A 15,411-nucleotide genomic window follows, 5' to 3' on the forward strand; every position below is an offset into this window, starting at 1 on the left:
AAGGGGCATTGCAGAAGGGGAGTAGAGAGAGCAAAGGGCAGAGGACATTTGAAGAAATATATCTGAAAGTTTTCCAAATTTAATGAAGTGTATGAATCTGCAGATCCAGGAAGTTCAACAAACTCAAAGTAGAAGAAATGCAGAGATCCATGTTATGACACGTAATCAAACATTGGAAGATAATGACAAAGAAAATCTTAAAAGCACTAAAAGAGAAACAACTCTTCATATATAAAATATCTGCAGTATAATAACAGCTTATTTCTTATAGTAAAATATGGAGGTCAGAAGCTAGTAGGATTAATACATTCAGCTTCCTGGGAGAAGAAAACAAATTGTCAACCAAGAATTCTATACTTGGCAAAATTTCAAAAATTAAGCAGAAATTCATACATTTTATGATAAACAAAAGCTAAGTGTTTGTCTCTAGTAGACCTGTACTTCAAGACGCTATAAAGGAAATCTTCAGTCTGAGATTTAAAAAAAAAAAAAGTAGACAGTAACATGAATACATGCAAAGAAATAAAAAAACACTATAGGAATAACTATATAAGTCAGTGTAAATGTAGTATTTTTGCAACTCATTTTTCCCATTTGAATTCAAAGTGAACTGCACAAAATAATAACTATAAACTTATGTTTATGGGAACGCACTGTGTAAAGCTGTGATTTATAATTATAGCGTAAAGGATAAGTGCTATATTGTTGTTTAGTCGCTAAGTCGTGACTGACTCTTTTGCGACCCCATGGACTGTACTCCATCAGGCTCCTCTGTCCATTGGATTTCCCAGGCAAGTATACTGGAGTGGATTATGATTTCCTTCTCCAGGGGATCTTCACGACCCAGGGATTGAACCCACATCTTCTGCTTGGCAGGCATCTTCTTTACTACTGAGCCACCTGGGAAGGCAAATGCTACATAGGAACACTTTTGTATACTACTGAAACTAAGCTGATACTAATTCTAGCTAGATTGTTATGAAATAAGATGTTAATTATAATTCAGGTCACCTACGAAGAAAATAAATAACTAAACAAATATGTACGTATGTATGTATGTGTGAAGAAATGAGAGTAGAATGAAGATGGTACATTTAACACAAGATAAAGCAGTAATGAAGGAAATGGGGGACAAAAGATAGCATACATAAAATAGCAAAATGGCAGAAGTAAATCTGTCCTTATCAGTAATTATGTTAAATATAGGTGCATTAAAGACTCCAGTGCTTCCCTGGTGGCTCAGACAGTCAAGAATCTGTTTGCGATGCAGGAAACTTGAGTTTGATCCCTGGGTCAGGAAGATTCCCTGAATAAGGGAATGGCAACACACTCCAGTGTTCTTTCCTGGGAAATCGCATGGACAGAGGAGCCTGGCAGGCTACAGTCCATGGGGTTATAAAGAGTGAGGCATGACTGAGTGACTCACACTTTCACTTCAAAGACTCCAGTGAAAGATACAGGTTGGCAGGATGAATTTTTTTTTTTTAAATGATTCAGCTATATGCTATTTACAAGGGACTCACTTGATATATAAAAACCCAGGTGGCTTAATGTGAAACGAAAGAAACAGATACTTCATGAGAAGAATAACCTCTGCAAGATAATGTAGCTAAACTATATTAATATAATACAACGTATACTTTAAGACCAAAATTGTACAATAAGGAAAGAAGGACATTTTATAGTGATGAAATAATGAATCCATCAAAAATATATAACAATTACAAACATATATGCATGTGAGAAAGCCACAAAATACATGAAGGGAAAACTGAAATACATGAAGGGAAAACTGACAGAATTGAGGGGAGACATAGGCCATTCACCAGTAATAGTTGGAGATTAAAGCAACTGAAACTCTATATTTTGTTGGTAGAAGTACAAATTGGAATGACCCATTTGATAAACATTTTGGTAATTTAAGGTTAAGCAGGTGCTTGTCATATAGCTCAGCTCCCACTTCTGTATTTATCTAAGAGAAATCAAGACATTTATCCATGCAGTGATTTGTCTACAAATGTTCGTAGTAGTTAGTAGCCCCAGATTGGAAAGTAAAATATCCAACTGGTAATGGATAAACAAATTATGGCATCCAAAGAATGGAACACTGTAAATCAGTGAAAAGAAATAAACTAATAATGGATTCAACATTATAAAAGGCTCTCAAGAGATTTATTCTAAATGAATTAATTCAGACACAAGAGAGTATGTATGACTTGATATTCAGAAAGCTTTAGGGGTAGAAAGTAGACAGCTGGTTGCTAGGAACGAAGGGTAAGGGAAGGGGAAAGAGGGTTATTGCCAAAAAAAAAAAACATGAGAAAACTTTGTGGGTGGTAGAAATGCTTTATATCATGATTGTGGTTTCATTTACATTGGTAGGCCCAATTGTGAAAACTCATCAAAATGTAGGTTTAAAACTTCAAGTATTTATTGTATTAAAGTATACCTCAATAAAGCTGACCCAAAAATGAAAAAAATTATAAAGACAAAAAATGAACATTTTGGAACCAAAGTGTGGGGATGGGGCAGAAAATATTTGATGTAATGAGTTTTTTTTTTTGGAGTAAGAAATAATGGAAATAAACTATTTGAAATTTGTGACAGTGAGAAAATGAAACTTATAGACATATATAAGTCCAAAAAATTACTCAGAATGAAATTTTAACCTTAAGTTATTTTATCAGTTGAAATAGAAATGATCTAAACTCAAGGGTTAGAACAATATTCATATCTCCTTTCTGGAAAATGGTATGGGTTTATTTATTTTTATTTAACAAATACACATATGGCACTTATAATGTACTATATCTTTATAAAGATAAAAACAAATTAAATAGAAATTGATAAGATCTAATTCTTTGAGCATATTGGTAACAAAAGAGCCTATGAAAAGGCTAGCCAAAAAAAATGGAGTAAATAAATATCCCACATTATGGCTGAGAAAAAATATAATCATGATAACAAGGAGACTAAAAGTGAGGAAATGTAGTATACAACATGACACTAATAAATTTAAAATATTAATAAAGTGAGTCATTATCTCAAAAAAATAAATAATCAGAATTTAATTATAATAGAGTATTCAGTCTTATCTCTCATCATTCCCATATTTTAATGTTTCGCTCCAGCCAAAGGGATCTGTACACAGTTCCTTCAGCATAACTTGTGTTTCCCTCTGTGTCTGCATTATTTGCTCACTTCTCTCTCCTGTTAATGGCATTTTCTTTTTGTGTATTCAGATGCTACCTATCTTTCAATCAGGTACACTTTCCATTTCCTTGAGGAAACTCCCCCTAGCATCTTAGGTGGTAATGAGCACTTGTGTGACAGTTCTCATCTGTTACCTACTCAGCTTTGCAGAATTATGTGTCTTTTAATGCTGTTATCTTCCTCTTCCTTGTGGAGAATAAATATCTTGAATAGCTCCACTATGTATATACCTCATCCCTGCTATATATAACTCTTATTATCCCCCATATTCTAGTTTAGTTTATACAGAGTATGAACTCTGGAAATAAGTATTTAATTGTTAAAAGTGAATCAAGACAAGATTCGAGTTAGGAAAAAGTGCTTAGCTACCATTTCAGGTAGAGTTAGGATATCTTTGGATAGTATTATAATTTTCTAGTTAAGTGTGGATGAATGGGAGAATGCATTCAGTCTTTTCCACTTGAAGCCTCAGATGAAGAAATGTTTTGATATAATAGACAACTTCTTAAGCCTCAATTTCTTTTTTGTAAAATGAGGAAAAGACATATTTTTAAAGACTGCACAAGACAGTGAGTGTATAGCTCCTGGCACGTGTGCTTGGAATGCATTGAACCCTGCTGCTGCTGCTGCTGCTAAATCGCTTCAGTCGTGTCCGACTCTGTGTGACCCCATAGATGGCAGCCCACCAGGCTCCGCCGTCCCTGGGATTCTCCAGGCAACAACACTGGAGTGGGTTGCCATTTTCTTCTCCAATGCATGAAAGTGAAAAGTGAAAGTAAAGTCGCTCAGTTGTGTCCGACTCTTAGCAACCCCATAATCTGCACCTACCAGGCTCCTCCATCCATGGGATTTTCCAGGCAAGAGTACTGGAGTGGGGTGCCATTGCCTTCTCCTACATTGAACCCTACATAACTGTAATTGTTCCTACCTTCATATGAGGTCACAATTGCAAGTACAGTGTGGCTATTTCCCCATTTTGATATGCTGAGAGCAATGAGCACATTGAGAGCTTCCCTGGCTCGGGCGGTAAAGAATCTGCCAGCAATGCAAGAGACTTGAGTTCAATCCCTGGGTCGGGAAGATCCCCTGGAGAAGAGAATGGCAACCCACTCCAGTATTCTTGCCTGGAGAATCCCATGGACAGAGGAGCCTGGTGGGCTACAGTCCACAGGGTCACAGAGTCGGACATGACCGACTTACTAACACTCACTTTCAATGAGCACATGATAAAGAATCTGCCTGCAATGCAGAAGACCCAGGTTCAATCCCTGCATCGGGAAATTCACCTGGAGAAGGGAATGGCAACCCACTCCAGTATTCTTGCCTGGGAAATCCTGTGTGCAGAGGAGCCTGACAGGCTACAGTACATGGGGTTGCATAGAGTTGGACATGACTGAGTGATTAACACTTTCACTTTCAATGTGCACATGTAGGTTGAAACATATTTAATTTAATGTTTAATTCCAATTTAGTTATTTCTTCATTCCCAAGCATAACCTATGGTAGATTGATTTTTTCTCTCATTAAGCCTGTTGTAATTTGCATCTTTCAGGTTTTTGTGAAGCAGTTTTTATTTTTTTCACCAGTCATCGCTGTCTGGATTGGTGTATATTGTGATTAGTTCTTTCACCAGTCACTAATTAGAGACTAAAACCCTTTGGATTAATGGTCAGAATTTAAATTTTGACCTCTGAAAAGAGAAATTGAAAAATTAAATCTTTGTTAATATATTATAGAAGTGACATTTGCTGATTGTTGACCTGTTAATGGCTCTTAAGTGCTAGAACATGCAAGCTGGAGCTTAGTTGAACAATGACAGAGAAGTGTTATTAGATTTTTGCAAACTTTTGGCATTTATTCACTATAAACAACAAAAGCAGAACAAAACAAATCTTTGAGTATCTGGTCATCATTTCCACTGCCTCTTAAAATTATTTCTAGACTTCAATGACTATTCTTTACACAGAAGAACTGTACAGAAAAGAATTTAATGACCCAGATCACCATGATGGTGTAGTTGCTCACCTAGAGCCAGACATCCTGGAGTGTGAAGTCAAGTGGGTCTCAGGAAGCATTACTATGAACAAAGCTAGTGGAGGTGATAGAATTCCAGCTGAGTTATTTAAAATCCTAAAAGATGGTACTGTGAAAGTACTGCACTCAATATGTTAGCAAACTTAGAAAACGCAGCAGTGGCTGCAGGACTGGAAAAAGTCAGTTTTCATTCCAATCCCAAAGAAAGGCAATGCCAAAGAATGTTCAAACTACCACACAGTTGCACTCATCTCATATGCTAGTAAGGTAATGCTCAGAATCCTTCTGGCTAGGCTTCAACAGTACGTGAATCAAGAAATTTCAGATGTACAAACTGGATTTAGAAAAGGCAGAGGAACCAGACATCAAATTGCCAACATCTTTTGGATCATAGAAAAAGCAAGGGAACTCAAAAAACACATCTACTTCTGCTTCATTGACTCTCTAAAGCCTTTGACTGTGTGGATCACAACAAACTGGAAAATTCTGAAAGAGATGGGAATACCTGTCTTACCTGTCTCCTGAGAAACCTGTATGCAGATCAAGAAGCAACAGTTAGAACAGGACCTGGAACAACAAACAGATTCACAATTGGGAAAGGAGTACATCAAGGCTGCATATTGTCACCCTGCTTATTTAACTTTATGTGGACACATCTTGCAAAATGCCAGACTAGATGAATCACAAGCTAGAATCAAGATTGCCAGGAGAAATACCTACAACCTCAGATACACAGGTGATACTACCCTAAGGGCAGAAAGCAAAGAGGAATTAAAGAGCCTCTTGATGAAGATGAAAGAGGAGAGTGAAAAAGCTGGCTTAAAACTCAACATTCAAAAAACGAAGATCATGGCATCCAGTCCCATCACTTCATGGCAAATAGATAGGGAAACAATGGAAAGAGTGGCAGATTTTATTTTCTTGGGCTCCAAAATCATTGTGGATAGTGACTGCAGCCTCAGAATGAAAAGACACTTGCTCCTTGGTAGAAAAACTATATCAAACCTAGACGGCATATTAACAATCAGAGACATCACTGTGCCAACAAAGGTCCATATAGTCAAAGCTATGGTTTTTCCGGTAGTCATGTATGGATATGAAAGTTGGACCGTAAAGAAGGCTGAGCACAGAAGAACTGATGCTTTCGAATTGTGGTGTTAGAGAAGACTCTTGAGAGTCCCCTGAACTTCAAGGAGATCAAACCAGTCAATCTTGAAGGAAATCAACCCTAAATATTCATTGGAAGGACTGATGCTGAATCTCCAATACTTTGGCCACCTGATGCAAAGAGCCAACTCTTTGGAAAAGACCTTCATGCTGGGAAAGATTGAGGGCAGAAGAAGGGGGCATCAGAGGATGAGACGGTTGGATGGCATCACCAACTCAATGGACATGTGTTTTTGCAAACTCTGGGAGATAGTGAAGGACAAGGAAGTCTTGCGTGCTGCAGTCCATGGGATCACAAAGAGTTGGACATGACTTAGCAACTGAACAACAACAGTAATTTTGCCTTGAATACCTCTTGAGGTACATTGATATTCATCCATCTCAACCACTTTGTAGAAACTTAATATGGTTTCAAATTTAATTATGATTTTTATATTTTTGAAAAATAAGCACCATTCTGTACCAAGTCCCTAACTCAGAAATGTTTTTATGATTTTCTGTCCTGTGAGGAAGTATGTATTTTTCAATCTTTTTGGATTGCATTTATAGTATTGTAAAGAAGCAGTGTCAGAAATGGAATTGTTAAAAATCAGCATAGTAATATTCTTAATACTGGGAGGGGAAAAACATAACCAAAGTTTTATTTTGGTATAAAAATTAACAACGAAATAGCTAACAGTGATAAAACTCTTTTCTTTCCAGGGCCAAGGAATATGAGAGTTTATTGGAAGCAAAAAATTCTGGTTTGGACTCACCCTATAAGGCAAAGTGAGTATTTTAGCCTACATTTTATTTATTTGTCTCTTTAGTCTCTGCCTATAACAGAAGTGTGCCTGAACCATTATCATTCGCTTGTGGTCATAGACTTTTGTGTCCAGTGCCTAGGATTTTATTCTTCTAACACCATATATCCAACTGAGGGTGATTTTACCAGAGGTCATTTGTCCGTATCTGGGGATACGTGATAATATTTTGGTTATCACAGATTGGAAAAACTGGTGCAGCTGCCATCAAGTGAGTAGAGGCCAGGGGTGCTGTTACACTGTTTTCAGTGTATGAGATAGTCCTCCACAGCAAAGGAGTATCTCATTCAAACATCAAAACATCAGTAGTGGTGAGGTAGAGAAACCCTATTTGAACAAAGCGAGTTCTGCCAAGGCTGTACTGATTCTTACTCTGAGGAGATCTTGTTCAGGATTGTTGCAGGGGCCACTTGACAGATAAGGATTTAGGCTCCACTGTTGGGTGTAAGTGTAATTACTAGTGTACTAACTAAGGGAACAAAAACATCGTCATTTTGTTTGTCTCAAATAGACTGCCAATAGCGGTGCAGCGAGAGAAGGGTACTCATATAATACTGCTATTGGGGGGCAGATTGGTGTAGTCTTACTGAAAGCCTATGTGAATCTGGAGCTTAGGATGTCCACTTTGGTTTTCTTTTACTTTTAAGATCTTTTATTCACTATATATACACCATTAAGTTCTAGTACTTAAAGTTTTATTTTTTAATTATAGTTGATTTACAATGTTATGTTAGTTTCTGATATACAGCAAAGTAATCCAGTTATACATATATTCTTTTCAGATTATTTTCCATTGTAGTTTATTAAAAGATACTGAATATAGTTCCCTGTGCTGTACAGTAGGACCTTGTTGTTTATTTTATATAGTTGGCTAGTCCCAAACTCATCTAATTTATCCCCCCGCTACTTTGGACATCCACTTTAGACTTCATACTGCCCAGTGAAATAATGAAAAATGTGTGCAAATATTTATATACAAAGATAACTATTTTTATGTTACTTTCAATAGTGAAAAACTCAAGAAACAACTTACGTGCCGCAGATGGAGGAATATCTATAAGCAGTTGTTGGTATAGATATGCAATAGCATTTTAATGTAGCTGTTATTTGCATTTGTAATAGAAATAGTCTTCCCTGTCAGAAATAAAGCACTCATCAGGTAATACTTTAGTACTGTTTTGGAGCTATTAGCCATTGTTATTTTAAAAGAAAAATAGAAGTATAAAATATTAAAGATGTTAATGGAATTGTCAAGATTATGATCATACTGTATATCTGGAAAACTCAAGAGAATCAGGTGAAGAACTAGTCAAAACAAGAGAACCAATTCAGTAAGATGGCTGATTTCCAAATGTGTTTACTGAACCTTTACCTTATGTGCTCTTTACATGTGTTGACTCATTTATTAATCACATCAACACAATGAATTTCATGAGGACACTAAGCCCTAAATAGAGTAAGTAACTTGCCTAAGGTTATGCAGCAGCATATCTAGGATACAAAAGTAGTAGCTTTTCTTTTTGATAATCAGAAAATATAAATATCATTTATAATAGCAATGGTAAAGTAAACTTTTAAGAATAAACAAGAAATATGAAGGCTCTACAAAAATAAAAGCTTAAAATGCTAACAAGGGATATAAAAAATGACTCATAAAAGTTAAAAGACAAATTGTACTCTTGGATAGAAGACAAAGTATAGTAAATTCTCTTTAAATTCTCCTACAAATATGTGATTTCAATAAAATAACAACCTTCTTAAAGCTAGAGATAGAAGCATTTTAAAGAACACTTAGAAAAATAAAATTCCCAGGAAAAAAATTTTTAAAGAGGGAAAGTGAAGTAGATTCAGGTAACATGGTTAAAATAATTTTGCATTGGCATGTGAGTAGTAATACAAATTAATGGAATCGGTTTTTAAAATCAATCTAGAAATGGATCCAGAATTTGAGGAAATTTAATATATGACACAGTATAGTGTTGGCAGAGATGGCCAGAAGTTGCTGAACCATTCCTGAAGGCATGGCCCTTTGCAATATAACTTTGCCACCTCTCCATCAAGGGGTGGACTCCATTAACCTTACTCTTGAATTTGACCTTTTGACATGTTCTGATGCCCAGTCTACTGCAGAAGCAGTATGTGACTTCTGAGCCTTAGCTTCAGAAGTCTTGAAGCTTTTGCTCACAACTTTGTTTTCTTGTTCCCCTATGACTGCCATTCCCCTATGAAGCTTGGGTCAGCCTCCTGGATGATGACGGATCACTTGGTCATGGTGAATAATCCTTTTAATATCCTGTTGAATTTGTTTGGCTTGTTCTGTTGAGGGTTTTTGCATCAGTGTTTTTGCATAGTGTTCATCAGTGATAGGGAATATCAGACCAGATCAGGCCTCTACTTGTGTCACATTTGCTGATGTCTCACTGGCCAAGGCAAGTCATTTTGTCAAGTCCTTAGTCACTGTATGAGGAGACTATTAAGTCATGGCTAGCAAGATATACTTCAAGGGGGGGCCCTTAAATGTAATAGTCTGTTCTATAGCTTTCTCTGGATTTTCCTCTTACTTGACTAACTGCTCTTCTTCATTACCTGTTGCCTGATTGTTTCTTGTCTCTGAGCTCTGACATTAGCATGCCTTTGTCCTGAGAGTTCAGGTAGAGAATTACTCTCTTGGTAGTCTCATTTATTTTCATGACTTTAAACAACTAGTATCCGGATGGACTTTAAATTCATGTCTCCAATCCAGACCTGTCCCCAGAACTCCAGAATACAATATCCAGCTTTCATGTTAGCATTTCCACTTGGATGTCTCTCTGTTCACTTGAATGCCTCAGGTGAACATGTGTCAGGGTAAACTCCTGAAATTTGTTTCCAAAACTTACCCCTTCTATTTTTGTTTATCTTAAGAAATGGCAGGTCCATCCTTATATTAAGTCATCTAAAACTTTAGAGTCATCCTTTTTCTCAAAAAGCTTAATTATTGTAACTGAGTGAAATAGGTAACCAAAAATGAGATGAAAAGACATGTCTCCTTATAAAATTATTCTATTTAATAAATGAAAATGACTTTCTCCAGTTTCCCTTCCCCCTTCCAGAAAAATTCAGTCCTATAGCTGTTAGATGAGAGAGCACCACCAAATAGCCATCTGCATTGACTGGACGACTGGATGCAGCGGGAGCAGAATGGTGGCTGTCAGAGCCTGAGTGGACTAAGGAGGGGAGGCCAGGTGTGAAGGTTCAGAGCCAAGCAGAGTACAGGAGCTTCCATGTGGGGTAGGACACCACAGCCTGGTCTGGGGAATCAGAGCCAAGTGAGGAGGGCATATCTATGGAATGTCATCCTTGCCCAGTCTGTCAGGGGAGCCTTGTAAAGGCTGTGAAACCCATGCATGGGTGAGAAGAGCAGAAGAGCCCAGTGTGGGGAGTCAGAGCCAAGCAGGTAGATAATAGTGTAAATAAACAAAGATGGGTGATATGTTAGGGGGGTCGTTCACATAAGTAAATATATTAAGGATGTTGGAAGACATATTGCTCACTGTTAGAGAAGAGAGTTAAAAAATATACTCAAGGAGAATAGAAAATCCTGCAGTGATGAATTGGAATTGTAGATATCAGTTTTAACTTATATCTTCCAACATATATGTAGAAATAAATATAGATGTAAAGTGTAGGAATACACACACACATGACCTTGGAACAGTGCGGAGTGAGGTTTAGAGGTTCTGACCCTCTGAGCAGTCAAAAATCTGCCTATAACTTTTACAGTCAACCCTTCCCCTCCGAGGTTTTACATTCACGAATTCAACCAACCATGAATCCTGTGGTATACACATAGTGTAAAAAATCTGTATAAATGGATGTATACAGTTCAAAGCCCTGTTGCTCAGGCATCATCTTTGTGTATATATAATTATATATATTTTATATTTATATAAAATAATGTACACACATTTTCTAGATCTTTCCACTAAGGGTGAGGGCCTGGGAACAGCAGCTCCTTGATAGCATTGAGCACATCTAGTATTAAGTGTGAGGATGACATAATTCCCTGAAAGGGTAGATGGGTTCTTTATCCACAAGAAAGGATACTGGAGGCAACAATTAAAGATGTTCCATATGGGAGGCAATATATGCACACTGGCTTTTTTCATTTTATATGAGGATTTCTTAAACTCTTACATTTAGAAATACAGGCTTAGGCATATAATTTAAGAATGGAAGGGCAACCTGTAGGCTTAAATTTAGACTGTGTACCTCTCAAATAGAGAAGGTTTAAAAGAAAAAATGGAAGTTAATATATTTATGTCTTCCTGCCCATCACACTAAAGAACAATGTTATTTCCTAACATGGACCCAGTTTCCCTTCTTACACTTAAAAATCTTCCCAATGATCCTAATGAACCTTCCAAAACTTTACTGTGATAAAAGTTAAGGCTCCTTACAGAGGAGCCGTTACGTTTCACATTTACCAGTAACAGATTTGAACTGAGAATTGTTAAAATGTGTTCAAATTTTGAGAAGAAAATATCTGACCTTAAAAAATTCTCCACAAAGCCATTTACCTGTCAGATACTTCTCATGTTCTGGGCTAGGAATTACGAAGCCTTTAGTTTTTCTTTTCATGCTAGAAAAATTATCTGCCAGAATTTACACAAATAGCAATTTCTGGATTAAAAAACTGCACCCTCTAAACAGCTCCTGTTCTTGCCCTGTAAGGAAACTATAACTTTTAGGACTTGAGTCCTGTGACATTCAGTCATTATTTATAGTATGAATCAAAATCTAATGCTTTTTTTCTTGAGAGGAGCTATGTTATTTGTGGTACTTCTGTGGAGGCCAGGAATGAAGCAGAGGTTTAGCTCATGTTACCACAGCATCCCCTTCATTTGGCATTCTTCCTTGAGGGGTAGGTTCATATGAGTCCCAGATTTGATTTACCTCAGGGTGAAATATAAGCCTCTTGTATTCTGTGGATTAAAATGGTCCTTGTGCTTCCCTAAATACCCCTGGTTTTCAGTGGAATGTGAGCGTTCTTGGTAAGAGTACTACTAGATTCATATGCATTTGTTGCTATGGCTGGATATTTAGTTACACGGTGTGCAGGCTTTATTCAGCCAAGAGCTGAAGTGGCTACTTATCTGTCACACAGTGGAGTTTGCTGCCAATATTCGTCCACATGATAAGGTCAGTTACTTTAATCGGATGGGACTCTAGCCCACATTCGATTAGGAGGAAAAGGACTATGTTGCTCTTGGTCCATTTTTGTATTTTTTATATTCTCAAAATGTTAGATTGAGACTTTCTGTCAGTAAGTAGTAATAATAGTTGATTATTTATTATTTATTCAATGTCTGCTTTAGTGAATGGTGTTAGGTACACTACATTAATTACCTCTAATCTTCAGAAGCTCTAACAAAAAAAAAAATGTATATATAATCTCCACTTTTAAGTTGAAGAAATGGAGATTGAGTATTTAAATAACCTCCCCACTGTTTACATAAAGCCAGAATTTAAGCATAGGTATTTCTGAATTTAGAGTTTGTATTCATTCTGTGACTTATCAAAGTAAAACTCCATATGGATGGCTTAGATTTAAACTGGAGTTCACAAGTGCCTTTTTGAACTGCAGTTGCTATTGTATTCTTTGAGCATTAAAGATTTTTACATAAATAGATGAAATTGTGTTCTAGGTTATTATTCATTTGTGAATAAAATTTTCATATTGAATTGACTAATATGGTGTGGAGACAAAGCATGAAGTCTGAAGATGAAAGGCATAGGTTCCTAGTTCCAATAGTGCATTTACTAGCCATGAAGCCTTGGGAAAGTCACTTCATCTTCCTAAGCCCTAGCATTCAAACAGGGATGGATAATGTTTTTCAGAGGACAAATAAGATCATGTACATGAAAGTATTTTGTAACATATGAGGTTATGGATATTATTAAGATTAGTAGAAAGAAGAAATTTCTTCTTAGACCATACATCAGTACTTCTAGAGTGTACTTATGTAACGGTGCTATGGATAAGATGGTGAATGGTCCGACAACTGCCCTCTCTCATAAAGTTAATATTGTGCTTCTGCACTGTTCAGTATGATAGCGTCTAGCCACGTATGGCTGTTTTAATTATTAAAATTAAGTTAAATTAGTTCTTCATACTGAAGCCCCTTCACTCTAGGGCCTGTGAGCCACAACTGCTGAGCCTGCGTGCTGCATCTATTTGAAGTCCTAGAGACACTGCTTAGAAGCAAGAGAAGCCGCCGCAAGGAGAAGCGTTGGCACCGCAACTAGAGAGTAGCCCCCACTCGCTGCCACTAGGGGATGCCTACATGCAGCAACGAAGACACTGTACTACCAAAAATAAATGAAATAAAATGGTTAATTTTTTTTAAAGTTCTGCAGTCATACTAACTGTCTTTCAAGTGCACAATAGGTACATTTGGCAAGCAGCCACCAGGTTGTACATAATAGTTATGGAACATTCCCGTCATTACCAGAAATCCTGTTGTCAGTCTCTGTGTGAGAGAGACTTGTGATAGTTACTTGAAGGAATAGATCAGAGAAAGCAATGTTTGAGCTAGGAACTTAGGGAAGAGTAGAATTTTTCTAGATAATCTGGAGGTGGGGGAAATGTTTCAGAAGGAATGAATAAAAGGATTTGCAAAGACACTGAAGCAGGGAAAGCAGGATTTAGATCCAGAAAGACCTCATGCGTGTAGAGCCAGTGTGGTAAGATTAGCCCTACTTGGGAGGAATCAGTCTTCCTTGATTGTAATAGGAGAAATAAAGGAGTATGGGGGAAATGCTCACATGCTTATAGATTTTTGGCAGAAAGTAAGGATTTCCTTGTTCCAGTAGCTTCCATTTTCCCTATGAAGTGTAAAATCTTCTTCTATGAAAGCAAGGGGGAGAAGGGAAAGAGTGGAATTATGAGGAGATGGAGCAATATATGAAGACGTCTTCGTGGAAGAGTGCAAGCGTGAGCAGACTTGGACAAACTTATTAGTAACATTCTGAAGCCATATCATACCAATCTTTTGTATGGGAGGGGAAGTGGCATATGGGGGAAAGTGGAGAGATCTAGGATGGTGTGTGGTGAGTGTCTGTTGGTAGGATGCTCTGACGAATAACAGGATAGGAGAAGAAGATTGCTCAAAGAATGAGGTCTGTGAAACAGAAGAAGTAAGGGCTTCAAAGAAATATTACTGCAGTCCCCTTACTAAAGAATCCTATGAAATATGTGTTATTTTTGTGCGTGCTAAGTCACTTCAGTCGTGTCTAACTCTTTGCGACCCCATGGACTGTAGCCCACCAGGCTCCTCTGTCCATGGAGTTTTCCAGGCAAAAATACTGGAATGGATTGCCATGCCCTCCTCCAGGGGGTCTTCCCATCCCAGGATCGAATCCACATCTCTTATGTCTCCTGCATTGGCAGGTGGAGTCTTTACCACTAGAGCCACCTGGGAAGCCCCAGGTGTGTGTTATGTGTTATTCTTGGTGAAAAGCAAATAAAAGCAAATGCTGTGTTGTCTAAATGACATCAGCAGTGACAGGAAGTCCCCAAATGGCTTATAAACTGGAACATGGGGAATTTGACATTCTGAGAATTTACAATGCTTATAATTACCTTAAAGATTTATATCAAAATATGAAAACCTGCTCAGGCTCCTCTCCTCATTTTCTCTGCCATCATACTCTGACCTTTCCCCATCATCAAGTCTGTTCTAGTGTAAGAGTAACGCAGAAACTGATGGCAGCAACTGCTCCAGCTGAGCCTGTGGATGGACAGTACTGTCCTCCAGGTCTGTTTCGTGTCACAAAGACTAGGTTGGTGTTTGTGAATATAGAGTAATACCAGCCTTAGGAGTGATTTGTTTTTCTTTTCCTTAGGTACTCTATGAAGCAGTTTCTAATATAATAATGAAAGTAACTTTTGTTTAAAAGTGTTCTGGAAAATGATATATTGTAATCTAATTCATTCATGTCATTCTTCTCTTCTATTTTGTATCCAAGGCTTCAGCGGTTAGCCAAAGATCTTCTAAAACAACTACAAGTACAAGACAGTGGCTCATGGGCAAGCAATAAGGTTTCTGCTTTAGATCGGACCCTTGGTGAGGTCGCTAGAATATTGGAAAAAGAGGTATGTAACTCATCTCTGGCCTCTGGCCGTAATCTTTATGTTTCTTTCTTGTTATGA

General features: G+C 37.4%; 1 protein-coding gene across 30 annotated transcripts in view; it reads left to right on the top strand.

The window, feature by feature from the left end:
* SCAPER (S-phase cyclin A associated protein in the ER) overlaps positions 1 to 15,411 on the top strand; it is a 407,833-nt gene that overhangs the window by 185,217 nt on the left and 207,205 nt on the right. For all 30 annotated transcript variants that reach the window (XM_081549564.1, XM_081549573.1, XM_081549582.1 and 27 more), the window contains 2 exons: positions 7,117 to 7,182; positions 15,228 to 15,354. In XM_081549564.1, coding sequence (XP_081405690.1) covers positions 7,117 to 7,182; positions 15,228 to 15,354 — 193 coding nt within the window. The remainder of the gene's footprint in view (positions 1 to 7,116; positions 7,183 to 15,227; positions 15,355 to 15,411) is intronic.

This window comes from Giraffa tippelskirchi, chromosome 12 (assembly GCF_054371585.1).
Source record: "Giraffa tippelskirchi isolate mGirTip1 chromosome 12, T2T-mGirTip1v1.2.pri, whole genome shotgun sequence".
In the NCBI taxonomy this organism is placed as follows: Eukaryota; Metazoa; Chordata; class Mammalia; order Artiodactyla; family Giraffidae; genus Giraffa; species Giraffa tippelskirchi.